Here is a 16,379-nt window from a genome sequence, read left to right as displayed (position 1 = left end):
AAGGACAGAGGACACTTCACCTGTAAGGACAGAGGACACTTCACCTGTAAGGACAGAGGAGACTGCACCTGTAAGGACAGAGGAGACTTCACAGAGGAGACTGCACCTGTAAGGACAGAGGAGACTTCACAGAGGAGACTTCACCTGTAAGGACAGAGGAGACTTCACCTGTAAGGACAGAGGAGACTTCACCTGTAAGGACTGAGGAGACTTCACCTGTAAGGACAGAGGACACTTCACAGAGGAGACTTCACCTGTAAGGACAGAGGAGACTGCACCTGTAAGGACAGAGGAGACTGCACCTGTAAGGACAGAGGAGACTTCACAGAGGAGACTTCACCTTTAAGGACAGAGGAGACTTCACCTGTAAGGACAGAGGAGACTTCACCTGTAAGGACAGAGGACACTTCACCTGTAAGGACAGAGGACACTTCACCTGTAAGGACAGAGGAGACTTCACCTGTAAGGACAGAGGACACTTCACAGAGGAGACTGCACCTGTAAGGACAGAGGACACTTCACCTGTAAGGACAGAGGAGACTTCACCTGTAAGGACAGAGGAGACTTCACCTGTAAGGACAGAGGACACTTCACCTGTAAGGACAGAGGACACTTCACAGAGGAGACTGCACCTGTAAGGACAGAGGACACTTCACCTGTAAGGACAGAGGACACTTCACCTGTAAGGACAGAGGAGACTTCACCTGTAAGGACAGAGGACACTTCACCTGTAAGGACAGAGGACACTTCACAGAGGAGACTGCACCTGTAAGGACAGAGGACACTTCACCTGTAAGGACAGAGGACACTTCACCTGTAAGGACAGAGGAGACTTCACCTGTAAGGACAGAGGACACTTCACCTGTAAGGACAGAGGACACTTCACAGAGGAGACTTCACCTGTAAGGACAGAGGAGACTTCACCTGTAAGGACTGAGGAGACTTCACCTGTAAGGACAGAGGACACTTCACAGAGGAGACTGCACCTGTAAGGACAGAGGAGACTTCACAGAGGAGACTTCACCTGTAAGGACAGAGGAGACTTCACAGAGGAGACTTCACCTGTAAGGACAGAGGAGACTTCACCTGTAAGGACAGAGGACACTTCACAGAGGAGACTTCACCTGTAAGGACAGAGGAGACTTCACAGAGGAGACTTCACCTGTAAGGACAGAGGACACTTCACAGAGGAGACTTCACCTGTAAGGACTGAGGAGACTTCACCTGTAAGGACAGAGGAGACTTCACAGAGGAGACTTCACCTTTAAGGACAGAGGAGACGTAAATCAAGAGCCTTATTCATGGTTGGTGTTGTTGTCTAAACCCAACTGTTGTTGTTGTTGTTGTTGTCGTCTCACTCCGCCAAGACGTTCACAGACAATAAAACTCACATTTAAACTCGATGATGAGGAATTGATTTATTGGAGTTGAGCACCGAACTCTGAAGCACTTCCTTAGTTAAAAAACATCCGCCGTACATGAAGAGTGGAGGTCAACAGGTCAACAGGTCAACAGGTCAACAGGATGCCGGTGGAGTCAACAACAGTCTCATTAAGACAGTGCATGAACATCGAGGACCACGGAGGTCGTTTAGGGGTTAAAAGGTTTTAACTTTCTTTCTAGAAATCTATTCTCGGTTTTCTCACATTCACATTAAAATAAAACAGAAGAACCATTAATTATCCATAAAGTGAGCTCTTTTTTGTTGTTGTTGTTGTTGTTGTTGGGGTGTTCGTGATGTAGTTTTGTTGCTGGGATTAAGACATGACTGCCCCCTGGTGGCAGGAGCACCTTTTAAAATGTTTTTTTTTTAAAAGACACAATGCACAAACCCTGAGAAAGAGCTGCTGGAGCTGAAGGCCCGAGCGGCGCCGCGTCCGGGCGCCGCGGCCGTGACCTCACCGCCGCGAGTAACGGCCCCCGAAACGTCAACTTGAACCCAGTTTTTATTTATTTATTTCCACGTTGTCTCTTCCGACCCTCTAGCAGGCCTGGGACCTGGAGGCCAGCTTCCTCTCCCACTCCACCTCCACCACTCTGTAAAGCTCCATGGTGGCCTTGGCGTCCTCCACAGAAGAGTGGCCCTTCTTCCCGGTCTGAGGACACAAGAGAGGGGACGTCTTTATTTAGTTATCCTTTCATCCCGTCTTCATAACCCTCCTCAATAACCACTCTGTAAAAAACCTTCGGAGCGAAGACGGGAATGAAAGCTGGAGGTCTGGTGAAGGAAGTCCAGACCTTTGAACACGCCCACTCCACCAGCTGCTAGTCGGCCGATTAGCCTCTCATTGGATCGACCAATGAGCGCAGGAGGGGCGGGGAGGAGACTGACGATTAGCCAATCAGCGGCAGGGGCGGGACTAAAGAGGTTGTCAGCTGTGCAGCCCAATCCCAGGGTCCCCCCCCCCCCCTGAGGCCTCAAACCCTGAACCCTCGGGGACTTACTGGGTCACCTGTTAAATGGTGTGAACATGAATGGGACGGCACTTTGCTACACCGTCACACGTTACCATGACAACATAAAAAAAGTGTGTACAATTGTGGGTATTTATTTTATACTATAAGAGTCTTCCAGGCTCTTTACTCACGAGATGAGACGTCATTAAAAATCATCTATTTACTAAATCTGTGTGAAAAGATTATATATGTATATATAAAAAATACAAATATATATATATATATATATATATATATATATATATATATATATATGTTCATGTTCCATCTTTAAACCCTAATGCTGTTTTGTAAATGTCATTTCTCGGTCTGAACGCCCACGTGCCGTCCTTTGTTTCTATGTCTCTATGCCTCCGTTGGTAACTACGCGTTTAACGTCCCATTGCTATGAATTGTGGGTAATTCCCTCGGGCAAAATCGGCATCTAATGCTGAAAGGGCTCAAAATGTCTCTGAAGGTTGGGATCGGACCTCAGGATCCATCACAATGCATGCTGGGTAGATTTGTGTCTGACTCGATCCCGACGTCGTGCACACGTGGTCAACGATGACCTCACGAGTAGCTCTCCACCGAGTGCGTGGCCCAGTGCATCATGGGAAACGTGTTCATCTCCAACACATAAAGTCAACAACGGAGAGACGCTACAGACTCGACCGTGAAGGCAAAAGCACCGATTACATCAAATGTTGTTGTTTACCTCCAATTATATTTCAGTACTACAACTTTTCTGAAACGTCATAAGCAAAATCAGAATTATCTGATGCTAACTTTGAGAAAAAGAGTAAAAAGCAGTAAAATAAACCCCTCAGTGTATTTGAATGTTTTCTACATGTTATAATATACAAGCACTTCACCCGTATAACGCCGATCTCTGCACGTTAACACCTCGCTGCGTTCACCTGGATGTCCCGGTTGAGGATGGCCTTGGTGAGCCTCTTCAGCGAGGCGCACTCGGCCACGGCGAAGCCGGCCCTCAGGTTGAGCAGCGGGATCCGAGACGTGTCTCTGGTCAGGGCGGCGGGGTGCGAGTACCCGAGCACCTTGAAGTCGTTGTGGACGGCGTGGCCGATCACCACCTTGCCCATGAGCAGCCTCAGGATCTGCCAACGACAACAATAAATAAAATACATTCATTAAATATAAATAAAATGGGAAAAAAAGCAGTTTGGCTTTTGGGAAATTCTATTGTGTATGTATACACGTTTTTTTAAATTATTTTTTTTACTTGTTTCTGAAATAAAAAATAGAGCAAAATAATACATAAATAAATCCCGCCCACAGTAAATATATCTCAGTTCGTCCCTGAAGGGGACAGCGGTGACACTGGATGACCTCCTCACCTCCTTCCGGGCCTCTACGTACGGCATGGCGTTGACGAGGTCGCAGCGCCGAATGCCGCTCCACCGGGTGCGGTAGTCGGTGACGGGCATGGAGGGGTTGATGAATTTATCGTAAACCACGTCTCCCTCGTAGGACACCAGGCTGCAGCGGGCCAGCTGGCTGATGCTCCCCTTCGGCCCCGTGCCCACCATCTCGCAGTCCAGAGCCAGGTACTTGGTGGGGATTCCCGCCGACGTTTGCGCGGCGGCGGGTTTGTGGCTGCACGACGGCGAGGGCCGGTGGGCGGCGACGGCGGCGGCAGGTTTGTGGCTGCACGCCGGCGAGGGCCGGTGGGCGGAGGGGGCGGAGGAGGCGGCGGCGGCAGCCGGCGGCGGTTTTCTGCTCGCCGGCCTCCCGTGGCAGCCCCTGTTGGTCGCAGAGCAGGAAGGCAGCTGGTGTGTGGACGTCGAGGCCGCGGAGGGCGAAGCGCTGGCTGCGCCGCGAGGATGCGGGGAACCCGCGTAGTGCGTAAAGCCGCCGTTTTGGCGCAGATGCGGGTCGTGTCTGTGGTGGATCAGGTCGCGACCTTCCGGGAAGCCCCGCTGCTCGAGAGGATGCGCCCTGTGTTGAAACCCCTTGTATCTCCCCCGGTTCCCCCTCGGAGGTCTCCGCCGCGCAGAGTCATCGCTGTAGCACAAGTTGAGCCAAAAGTTCGACATGGTCACGGAGGTGTTGGGGTCCACGGTCGTTTCCTCAAACGCAGGCGGGGCAGAGTTGCGTTCGCTGACCTCCTCGACGCGGTCGCCGTCCTCTGTAGTCCCGTTTGTATCGGCTGACATCAGCTTGAATGGATCATCCTGCGAGAAGAAGAAGACGTTATCAAACTCTTGCTTCACTTGCAGGACTTGTGTAACTTCTATATTATAAACCACAGACATGCAAACTGAAAAAAAAGGCACTTGAACGCATCACCTTATCAATATATCTCAATTGTTTTGGGGATCTTATTAAATGCCAGTATAAAAGGTATTAAAGTATGCCAGCGAAATGTCTATTTATAGTGTGAAAAGTATCTATAAAGTATTTATTGTTATCATGCAACAAACAAAAACAGTGGTGCATTCCTTTAGCGCACGTTCCGCATGTCAACAGCAGCAACCCCAACTAGTCACCATAGTAACACTGTAATTAAACTACAGATAACAATTAAAATAGAAAAAAAACATTAATATATAAATATGGTAAACAACAAACTACTTTAAAACCAGTTTATACTATGAATAGTATTGTGTGTGCTTTTAACAGACTAAAATAAGTAGTACAATGTTTGTCTCTGAGATGCAGAGGAGTAAAAGTATACAGCAGCAGAACATTGAACTGTTAAAAGTTGTACTAAAATGCAGTACTTGAGTATGTGACATGCAACAAAAAAAACCAACATTTACCTCTTCTTCCACATTTCTACACAAATTATTTACGAGCTGATGACGCAACATTATAAACAAACAAGTTAAATACACAACTGAAGTCTTAAAATCAGCTCGTGAATTTAGAGAATGCGACTGGAGGTTTTTACGACAGTAGCGGTGGATGACGTTAACCGGCCCGCTCAGCGTTAGCTCGCGGCGCGCTGTCTGCGGTTACTATGCCAACTCTGTGGCGAGCGGTTTGCCGGAAATGAACGCGTCTCAACGTAAAAAGCTGCGTTGGTGAACACGCGTCGCTTTGGTGCCGTCGGGTTCACTGTGACAAACATGTCTGAAATTAACTTTGTGAAACAGAAAAAAAAACACAGACCTGCTGCAGCCATTGTGGAGCGCGCGCTACTTCCTGTTCGCCAACTGTCAATTTCCGGGGTCGTGCTGCGTTCAGGGACACCGCCAATAATTGTAATGAGCAGGTATGGTGTATTCTACATAGCTCTGGTTTTAACTTGTATTTAATGCATTATAACTGTCTCCCATTAAAATCAGTTGACTTGATTTCGTAAATATATCGTCTGTCGATCACGAATAAACCTAAAAACACAAATCAACATGGAGCAATAAGCCACATTAATGAATTAATACCAAATCAATAAAAATTCCAACTGGAGACAATTACGCAACAAAGGAAATACTAATACTAATTTGTGAAAATGTAATTAATGTACCTCAACCATAAAGAGATTGACTTTAGCTATGCTACTTCTTACAGTAATTAATTATTTGTAACGTAAATCCGAGCTTCTGCTTCCGCTTCCTGTATCGAGATTTACGTGGAGCACTTGAACGCATTCCCCACGTGAGCTAATGCTAAACCACAACGGAATCTGCTCCATAAATACCGACGTTAAGCTCCGCGGGTGTTTGTTCGGACTTCATCTGAACTAGAAACGTAACGCAGCGTTAACGAGTGATAATATCCTTTAAAACCCTCGTTTCCGTTCGCTCAGCTAGCTTATATGCTATCGTATGTGCTAGCTGAACTCCCAGCAGCCCCCGGAAGTGGAGATGTTTACATGGAGCCCTTCAGCGGAACAACAAAGACAGCTGGCGGAGAGACTCACGACGTTCCTGTCCCCTTACGGCTACCTGTCCGACTCCTATATCATCGTGCGTATCGATTAGTTAGAGATTCGCCTTCCATTGGCACCGTGAGATTGTATGATTGTACCACACGTGTTATGTTGCATATTGTGCATCATTGGTTGTGTAAAGTGTGTGTCCACCAATCATCATGTGCGTTGGTATAACTTAAGTGCATTTACCAAATAAAGAAATAAGATAATACTTTATTAGGATTTGCTGCAGCATAGAGAATAGTGCAACACAAATATTATACATATGCAAACAAGCAATACAAAACAGTAAAGAATCCACAATAACTGAAATATATATAGAGACAGAATAACTATTATAATTATAATTGCATAACACAAGCTTATTAAGGCCCGTTTACAACCAGTTCACCGGGTCTAATGGTTAAACTGGTTGTACTGTGCTGCTCAGAAAAGGAAATAACCAAAAGTCCTGAGCATTAAAATCTTAATTCATGTCGATGACAATGAGAATACATTTTTTGACTTGATAATAAATCACCCGTTGTTTCCAGATTCTTAAATGTTGTTTTCTCTTTTATATAATATTAAATATAAAATATGAACATATTTTGGGCTCTTTTTTTTTTTTTAAGACGTCACCTTGAGCTCCGGGATATTCTGATAACCATTTCTCACAATTGTATTAAAAGAAAATGTTGACAAAAATGCAGTGAATGGAGAAAAAAAAAGTCACATTTACATACATCTAATAGTTTCTATTTAACTGTCCAGTGGCATCCTCGTATCTCCAGATGTGTTGGTGTTCTTCCCGCTAAATAAACTCTTTAAAAAGCATCGTCACCAAGCTGCAAACAGGCTTTTTGTTCTTTCCATGATGTCATCGATTAAGATGTAGAGTTACAACCAGAGAGAGCAGATCAATCAATACTTGAACTACTTTAAATGCATTTAGTTTATATGTACTTTTACTAGAATAAAGGATCGTAATACTTCCTCTAGTGGATGGATGCAGGTTTTCATCACATGCAGATCAGCTGCAGCAGTTATTAACTATTTAGTTATTAAAGGGTTCCCCAGCTGTCTGCTCTCAAGAACTAATAGTTATTTATTCCCAGTTAGAAGAACTGGATTAACAGCCAGTTTTTAATAATGTCATCGTGTTATTATCCCCCCCAACAGGAGTTCTTCTCCAAAGATCACTGGCACTCGTTGCCCACCAGGTGGCAGTCCGTGCTGCAGGATCTGACGTCACAGCAGGTTGCAGACCTCCTACTGGATCGCGGGCATGGAGACAGGAGGTGAGGTCAAAGGTCAGGGATGTCATCTTGTATCCAGATTTGAGGCACATTGATAATGATTTTGGGCTTTACAAAATAAACTGAATTGAATTGCATATATGATTAAAATGTATTTATTTAAAGTAAAAGTATTGTGGGACGGTATGTATTGGTACTGTATGCTGTGCGCGTATGTGGCTATAGTTGGCTGTATATATGCAGATGCATATGTATTTGTAGGTATGTAAAGATTAGCGTCTATACTCGCTAGAAGCTAAACTATTGGTATCACGGTTATTTTTTTTTCATTTAAATTTTGACTGTTCTGTTCTGTGGGGGAATAAATCAATGAATGTTGTTTTGACGTGATGACTCGTGCGGTCGTTGCAGATATCCTTCGCCGTGGCCTCTGTCCCTCCTGGCGTTTCGTGCCACCGCTCACGCTCTGGCGTTCCCCAGAGAGCGCCGGCCGCAGCGAGGCGGCGGCGGCGGTTCGCTGCCGGCCGACGAGTTCCTGGACAACCAGAGTCAGAGCTCGCTGCTGGGGCACATATTCAGGAAGCACGTCAAACCCAAGAAACAGCACGAGATCCGCAAGCTGGGCTCGGTACGCTTGTTTTACCTGTTTACCTTTACCTGTTTACCTTTACCTAAAGCTGTTTACCTTTACCTGTTTACCTTTACCTATAGCTGTTTACCTTTACCTGTTTACCTTTACCTGTTTACCTTTACCTAAAGCTGTTTACCTTTACCTGTTTACCTTTACCTGTTTACCTTTACCTAAAGCTGTTTACCTTTACCTGTTTACCTTTACCTATAACTGTTTACCTTTACCTGTTTACCTTTACCTAAAGCTGTTTACCTTTACCTGTTTACCTATAGCTGTTTACCTTTACCTGTTTACCTTTACCTGTTTACCTTTACCTAAAGCTGTTTACCTTTACCTGTTTACCTTTACCTATAGCTGTTTACCTTTACCTGTTTACCTTTACCTGTTTACCTTTACCTGTTTACCTTTACCTGTTTACCTTTACCTATAGTTGTTTACCTTTACCTTGTTTACCTTTACCTATAGTTGTTTACCTTTACCTGTTTACCTTTACCTGTTTACCTTTACCTATACCTGTTTACCGTTACCTGTTTACCTTTACCTGTTTACCTTTACCTGTTTACCTTTACCTAAAGCTGTTTACCTATAGCTGTTTACCTTTACCTGTTTACCTTTACCTGTTTACCTTTACCTGTACCTGTTTACCTTTACCTGTTTACCTTTACCTATAGCTGTTTACCTTTACCCTGTTTACCTTTACTTGTTTACCTTTACCTATAGCTGTTTACCTTTACCCTGTTTACCTTTACCTATACCTGTTTACCTTTACCTGTTTACCTTTACCTGTTTACCTTTACCCTGTTTACCTTTACCTGTTTACCTTTACCTATAGCTGTTTACCTTTACCTGTTTACCTTTACCTGTTTACCTTTACCTATAGCTGTTTACCTTTACCTTGTTTACCTTTACCTATAGTTGTTTACCTTTACCTGTTTACCTTTACCTATAGTTGTTTACCTTTACCCTGTTTACCTTTAACTAAAGCTGTTTACCTGTTTACCTTTACCCTGTTTACCTTGACCCTGTTTACCTTTACCTATAGCTGTTTACCTTTACCTGTTTACCTTTACCTGTTTACCTTTACCTGTTTAGCTTCTTCTTCTTCTTCTTTAAAATCCAGCTGGTGAAACAGCTGTGTGACCAGACCGACTGCAGCACCGTGGTGGACGTTGGCTCCGGACAGGTAGCATCACCTCTGTTTGAGCTGCAGAGAGCTCAGTGTGGTTATGGTTAAACAACTAAAACAATACTATATTATTCTGTCAGCAAATGTCATGACACGTAATGATAATATTAAAAAAACACACAAATGTGTAAACCTCCTCAAAACAGCTGTTTCTATCAAACAAACAGCAGGGAATCGTGCATTTGTTGGGGACTATTTTCAGCGGCGGATGAATCCACATCTGGCGCTCTAGTGGGTGCTTGTTAGTTTATCATCAAAACATTCATCCGCTCTCAACAGGGTCACCTGACTCGTTTCCTGTCCTTCGGCCTCGGACTGTCTGTCACCGCCATTGAGGCGGATCACGCCCTGGTCGCCACGGCGTCGAAGTTTGACGGACAGTTGCTGTGCGCCTTGGAGAAGGAAGGGCAGAAAGAGGTTGGTGCTTTGATGGATCATTACGCGCCACAGTCGGTTTTCAAAGAGCATCAAAGTTACGGTGAAGAACCTCTACCTGGTCTCAGTTTAGTCCTGGTCCCCAAAAGACCTCTGTTTAGTCCTGATCCTCGATAGACCTCAGTCTAGTCCTGGTCCTCTATAGACCTCAATATTGTCCTTGTCCTCTATATACCTCAGTTTAGTCCTGGTCCCCGAAAGATCTCTGTTTAGTCCTAGTCCTCTAGAGACCTCCATCAGTAAACAGACCACCAGAGAGAAGATGGTTCTATAGAGTTCTTCTTAAAGCTCCTCATCTGAGCCACCGGGTCGGATTCTGGTGAAACCAGATGACATCATGCAGGCTCACCAGAACCTCCTTCAGCTCAGACTCCAGCGGGACCTCCAGCAGAGACTAGTCCATCGTGGACAGACCCAGATCCAGCAGAGACCAGGAGGACTAAGAGGGTCAGACTGTCAGACCCTGCTGCAGTAAAATGAGATGTTTTCTCAAGGGACCCTGGTGCTCAGAGTCACTACCACTTTAGTCCACAGGGGGTACCAGAACCAACACTACCACTTTAGTCCACAGGGGGTACCAGAACCAACACTACCACTTTAGTCCACAGGGGGCACCAGAACCAACACTACCACTTTAGCCCACAGGGGATACCAGAACCAACACTACCACTTTAGTCCACAGGGGGCACCGGAACCAACACTACCACTTTAGTCCACAGGGGGTACCAGAACCAACACTACCACTTTAGTCCACAGGGGGCACCGGAACCAACACTACCACTTTAGTCCACAGGGGGCACCAGAACCAACACTACCACTTTAGACCACAGGGGGCACCAGAACCAACACTACCACTTTAGACCACAGGGGGCACCAGAACCAACACTACCACTTTAGCCCACAGGGGATACCAGAACCAACACTACCACTTTAGTCCACAGGGGGCACCGGAACCAACACTACCACTTTAGTCCACAGGGGGTACCAGAACCAACACTACCACTTTAGTCCACAGGGGGCACCGGAACCAACACTACCACTTTAGTCCACAGGGGGCACCAGAACCAACACTACCACTTTAGACCACAGGGGGCACCAGAACCAACACTACCACTTTAGACCACAGGGGGCACCAGAACCAACACTACCACTTTAGACCACAGGGGGCACCAGAACCAACACTACCACTTTAGTCCACAGAGGGCACCAGAACCAACACTACCACTTTAGTCCACAGGGGGCACCGGAACCAACACTACCACTTTAGTCCACAGGGGGCATCAGAACCAACACTACCACTTTAGTCCACAGGGGGTACCAGAACCAACACTACCACTTTAGTCCACAGGGGGTACCAGAACCAACACTACCACTTTAGACCACAGGGGGCACCAGAACCAACACTACCACTTTAGACCACAGGGGGCACCAGAACCAACACTACCACTTTAGTCCACAGAGGGCACCAGAACCAACACTACCACTTTAGTCCACAGGGGGCACCAGAACCAACACTACCACTTTAGACCACAGGGGGCACCAGAACCAACACTACCACTTTAGACCACAGGGGGCACCAGAACCAACACTACCACTTTAGACCACAGGGGGCACCAGAACCAACACTACATGAAAGATCCTCGTAGTAATTTTAAATAGTACAAATCACTTTTTTAAGCTTCATATTTCTTTATATTATTTCTTCACTGAAAGCTTCCAAACATTCATCTTCCTCCTAGAACTGCTCCTCTCTGGTCCCGGTGTCACATTCGCCTCCCCGCCACGTGGTCGGTTGGGTAAACCCCAATGCATCATGGGAGGCCTTCATCGAGCAGCTGAGTGCCGCACAACTTGTCAACGAAAGTCCCCCGACTCCATCCGGGCCCAGCAAAAAGAGTCCGCGGGGCTCTGAGCAGGTCCAACCTCCCGGTTCCCATGCGGTAGAGACCTCGTCGCGTCCTGGCTCCACAGAACCCGAATCCACAGAACCCGGCTCCACAGAACCCGAATCCACAGAACCCGGCTCCACAGAACCTGAATCCACAGAACCCGAATCCACAGAACCCGAATCCACAGAACCTAAATCCACAGAACCCGAATCCACAGAACCCGAATCCACAGAACCCGAATCCACAGAACCCGGCTCCACAGAACCTGAATCCACAGAACCTGAATCCACAGAACCTGAATCCACAGAACCTGAATCCACATCACGTCGGCAGCTCACAAAGAACGAGCCCGAGGAGGCGTCCCCGGACTTCGTCCTCACCGGTCTCCACGCCTGCGGCGACCTCAGCGCCACCCTCCTCCGCCACTTTGTCAACTGCCCGCACGTGCGCGGCATCACCTCCGTGGCGTGCTGCTACATGAAAACCACCACCAAAGAAAACCCCGACCCTCCGGGTCTGGCGGACCGAGACGCCGACCCCTCAGAGTTCGGCTACCCAATGAGCTCCTGGGTGGGGGGGCTGCCGGGGCATCGGCTGTCCTATAAGGCGAGGGAGGGGGCGTGTCACGCCGTGGAGGACTACGCTCGGAGGCTCCGGGAGGGCAGCGAGGCGCTGAGGACGCACTGTTACCGGGCCGCGCTGGAGACCTTCATCGCGGACGCGAGACCGGATCTGCGGAGGGCGGGAATCCAGACCATAAAGAAAGCCCACTTACTGCCATTTACAGAGTGAGTTTAAAACCAGTTGGGCTGAACTGGTTGTACTGGCCAAGAATACACCCCCCCCCCAAAAAACATTAGTTCAACAACAACGTAAAGTAAACCAGACTTCCTCTTTACTTCAGATTAAATTAAACGAAATGAACCAAAACTATTATAATAAGGATCTTTAAATCTTTGTAAGATAATAATGAGAATAAATATGAAACAAAGTTTAAATCGCTCAACTAAAAATACATCTGGTTTGAATTCAAATGAAACACCGTTGTTTAAAATACGCATATTCATGGCTGTGTTTTAAATAATTAGTCCCTTCATTGATTATCGGACTGATAAAGACTATTTTAAGATTTAAATCTATAAGTGAGTCCTCAGACTTCTGCACTTCCTGATCTTGGCTGAGTACATTCTTTAAAGAGGTTTCTATATTACATTTGTCTCTGCTGTATTAGGTATTAATGCTACTGTCCTGTCTTTCTTATCTGAACTGTTTGAGCGGTGATTTGTCCTTTTACTCAAGTGACTAAAACGCAACGAAACCAGATAGTATTTGAGTGTTTGTTGCACATTAATATAAACATTTCTGTCAATGTGCCAAGAGGCTGTTTTTCATCTGTAGTCCCGAGAGGCAGATGTAATCCAATTGTACCGGGGACTTAACTCGAGGACCTTTCTCTTATTGTAAGTCGCTTTGGATAAAAGCGTCAGCTAAATAACATGTGATGTAATGTAAATCTACTTATGTCACCTTGAAGTTTTGAATGCGTCGTCATTAAATGCTTATTTGGTTAAAAAATGAATGTACGTGTATGTGAATAAATGTATTCATTTGTTTTTATTCCCTGAAATTACTCCGCAGCTAAAAGTGATGTAGTGAGGTGGATGAATAACTAATAATCAATAATTTGACACTGCCGGCCGCTCAACAAAGCCGCTGTCCCCGCTCAGGTACGCCCGTCTGGGCCTGGCTCGGGTCGGCCTGCCCCCCGGGCTGCCCCTGGACCCGGAGCAGGTGGAGGCCATGTTGAAGCAGCAGAACCGGGTGGTGGTCTACTTCAGCCTGGCGCTGCTGCTGGCGCCGGCGGTGGAGACGCTGGTGCTGCTGGACCGGATGATCTACCTGCGGGAGAACGGTGAGCTGCCCGCCCGCCGCCCGCTAACCGGCGTCTCGCTCCAGCTGAAGCCCCGCCTCTCTCTCTATGTCTTGCAGGTGTGGACAGCCAGCTGGTTCCTCTCTTCGACCCCAACGTCTCTCCGAGGAACTTTGTGCTGGTGGCTCTGAAGCCGCGACTTCTTTAGTCGCTCGTCGGTGGAGGAAGTCAACACAACTGTCTTTTTTTCTTTTCTTTTTTTAAAGGAATAATAAACGTTAACACTGAAAACACACCAGGAGATGATGTTTTCTTTTTTGCAACCAGTAAACAGGAAGTGACCGTATGTGGAATGAGGAGGAGGGACGTAGAGACGGCGTGTACGTCTCTGGTGTCGACCTGTCAATCACCCTGTAGCCCCGCCCTAAAGCATATCCTGCTTTATGGTCTGTTTGACTCTAAATTACCATCATTTACTGAATGATTCATGTTATGGATTCTTCTACAGAAGCAGAAACCATTTCATGTATTCAACGTTTGAACAAACATTTAGTGCAAGTTTTGCAAAACATGAAATCATCATTCATACAACGAGTTGCGGCAGGATTTAAATTATAGTAATTTAAAATGACATAACTTTACATGGCATTCATAATAATGACAATGATTTACAATTTAAAGCTATATTTCCCTCTAAAAAGAACATTCCAACCTTTTGAGCACGACAGCGTTTACAGTTCATCTGCAGTCGGCTTTATTATGAATTATTGTTATTCTTATGTCATCATGCTCTGAAGTATTACTGTGAACCAGGTTCATCACGTGCAACACGTGCACGTGGAATAACGTGCACTGAGGCAAGTTTTTCATGGGTTATAACAAAAATAAATGTGAATGATATATGATGTGAAAATTATATTGTTGAAGAGGTTTTTGTAATATTCAGTGCACACCGCCCTGCTGACATAAGAGCCACGTGCACCCACACAGGCCAGCGGAGTGAAACCGATGAACACACGTGCCGAAAATTTACAAGATTCACAGAAATGTAAAAATATTTAAAAAATCAATCAAGTGAAAATGGCAAAAAAAGTCGCCAGTTATAGATTTTCTGCATTTAATATCTAATATTCTTTAGTTTTTAAACCTGCTGGTCGGACAAAACAAGCGCACTGTGGATGGAACTTCCTCAAAAACACAATTTACAGGCTAAAGATGGATGAAGTGAAACAATAACACAACAATAAATCACTGGATACATGAACGCCGTAGACCTTCATGTTCATATATATATATATATATATATATATATATATATATATATATATATATATATATATATATATATATATATATATATATACATACATAACGGGCATGCATTGCGTGCAATGGGTAGGACCTGGTGCTCCTGATTTAATTTGCTGTTTTAATGCGCGTCATCGATGCCGGCCGCGTGCACGCGCACGTGCTGCTGCTCGGTGTCGTCGTGACTTTACGCCTCGTGACTTGAATTCAGAAAGTTTCTTCTTACCGGCGTGATTAGCATGTTTGGTCTCGAGACGCCGCTCCAGGTGCGCTAGCTTCATGCTACTGTTAGCTAACCAGCGCCTTGAGGGGAGAAGGGGGCGGGGCCATAAGCCGAATGCGGGGGGCGGGGCCATAAGCCGAATGCAGGGGGCGGGGCCATAAAGCTGCACTGTGAAACAGAGCTTTGACGTAACCGGGGCGGGGCCATAAGTCGAATGCGATGACGTCATCAACTGTAACAGATCAAAGGCACTAAAACATATATAGGGTTAACACTCATTCAGGGGTTATTCCACTCACTGATTAGTTTAAGGATTTACAGGCACGTTATGAGTACCAAAAAGAATATCCAAAGCCAGGAGAAGTTGATGAAAACAATTAATACGACAACAATTAATAACCCTGTAACCAAAAAGATGTCGCTCAACGGCAAGAAGTTGGTGAAGGTAGATAGAGTTCTTGACCTGGAGGACGAACACATTTCGCTCCAGCAAAATACTTTGGAGGAAAGGATTACTATGGAAGACAGAATAAGTAATCTGGAAGCCGAGATCACAAGTTACAGGATAGAGAATATCAAACTGAAAGATATTGTTAAGGACAACAAACTTACAATCCATAATTACTTTCTCAAAGATTCTGAGCGGATGCAGCAGTTGGTGAATGTGGATAGAATTCTTGAACTAGAGGTCGAAAACATGTCGCTCCAGCAAAAATATTTGGAGAAAATGATTAGTGAGGAAAACAGAATAAGTAGTCTGGAAGTTCAGAACACAGGTTACAGGAATGAGATTATCAGACTGAACAATTTTCTTAAGGACAGAGACGCTGAAATCGCTGAATTCCTTATAAGAGATTTTGAGCGGCTGGAGGAGAGCCAGAAGATTGAGGGAGATAAAGAAACGCTCGAGGCCAAATACCTTTATGAATCAGAGCAGAGTCGAGAGACGGATAAACAAAACACGTCCGCGCTGACCGAAACGCACCAGAAGGAGATGTCAAAAAAGGAACAGGTCATTAGCTGTTTGCAGGTGGAGATGTTTGCTCTGGAAGACCAAATAAAGGAGTTCTCTGCAGCGTCCAGGGACGGAATGGGTCAAGTTCAAGCTTCCCTGCGCGCTCAACAGCAAGTCAACAGAGAGACAGTGGTGAGGCTTAAAAGAATGGAGATTGAAAAAGACGAAGCCGTCAAAATGAAAGAGAGACAGATGGATTTGGTTAAATCCACTTACAAGGAACTCTGTTCCGCAAAGCAGGTCATTG

At 45.7% G+C, this 16,379-nt stretch overlaps 2 protein-coding genes and 1 long non-coding RNA gene across 7 annotated transcripts; 1 reads left to right on the top strand and 2 right to left on the bottom strand.

The window, feature by feature from the left end:
* Window positions 1–1,399: 1,399 nt before the first annotated feature.
* Window positions 1,400–6,004, bottom strand: isg20l2 (interferon stimulated exonuclease gene 20-like 2). Of its 2 annotated transcripts, none has more exons than XM_034553237.1 (4): window positions 5,575–6,004; window positions 3,798–4,634; window positions 3,357–3,557; window positions 1,400–2,096 (listed from the first exon to the last, which is right to left on the bottom strand). In XM_034553237.1, the coding sequence occupies exons 2-4, from the start codon at window positions 4,614–4,616 to the stop codon at window positions 1,983–1,985; spliced, it is 1,134 nt and encodes a 377-aa protein (XP_034409128.1). In that variant the 5' UTR covers window positions 4,617–4,634; window positions 5,575–6,004; the 3' UTR covers window positions 1,400–1,982. The 2 variants fall into 2 exon arrangements, with proteins under 2 accessions (XP_034409128.1, XP_034409129.1); XM_034553238.1 differs by having other exon boundaries at window positions 2,011–2,096; window positions 3,312–3,557.
* Window positions 6,005–6,022: 18 nt separating this feature from the next.
* On the top strand, window positions 6,023–13,881 carry rrnad1 (ribosomal RNA adenine dimethylase domain containing 1). Of its 4 annotated transcripts, XM_034553217.1 has the most exons (8): window positions 6,023–6,371; window positions 7,499–7,617; window positions 7,987–8,203; window positions 9,327–9,389; window positions 9,672–9,809; window positions 11,567–12,504; window positions 13,444–13,628; window positions 13,706–13,881. In XM_034553217.1, the coding sequence occupies exons 1-8, from the start codon at window positions 6,270–6,272 to the stop codon at window positions 13,792–13,794; spliced, it is 1,851 nt and encodes a 616-aa protein (XP_034409108.1). In that variant the 5' UTR covers window positions 6,023–6,269; the 3' UTR covers window positions 13,795–13,881. The 4 variants fall into 4 exon arrangements, with proteins under 4 accessions (XP_034409108.1, XP_034409110.1, XP_034409111.1 ...); XM_034553219.1 differs by lacking the exon at window positions 13,706–13,881 and having other exon boundaries at window positions 13,427–13,625; XM_034553220.1 differs by lacking the exon at window positions 6,023–6,371 and having other exon boundaries at window positions 7,505–7,617; window positions 9,299–9,389.
* LOC117745165 lies at window positions 9,315–15,241 on the bottom strand. The gene is made up of 2 exons (XR_004611212.1): window positions 15,121–15,241; window positions 9,315–9,784 (listed from the first exon to the last, which is right to left on the bottom strand). It is a non-coding gene; the product is annotated as an uncharacterized LOC117745165 (long non-coding RNA).
* Between the last annotated feature and the right edge of the window lie 1,138 nt (window positions 15,242–16,379).

This window comes from Cyclopterus lumpus, chromosome 16 (genome assembly GCF_009769545.1).
Source record: "Cyclopterus lumpus isolate fCycLum1 chromosome 16, fCycLum1.pri, whole genome shotgun sequence".
Taxonomy (NCBI): Eukaryota; Metazoa; Chordata; class Actinopteri; order Perciformes; family Cyclopteridae; genus Cyclopterus; species Cyclopterus lumpus.
The sequence above is the reverse complement of the archived record's forward strand: the minus strand, read 5'-3'. Positions and strand labels throughout refer to the sequence as shown.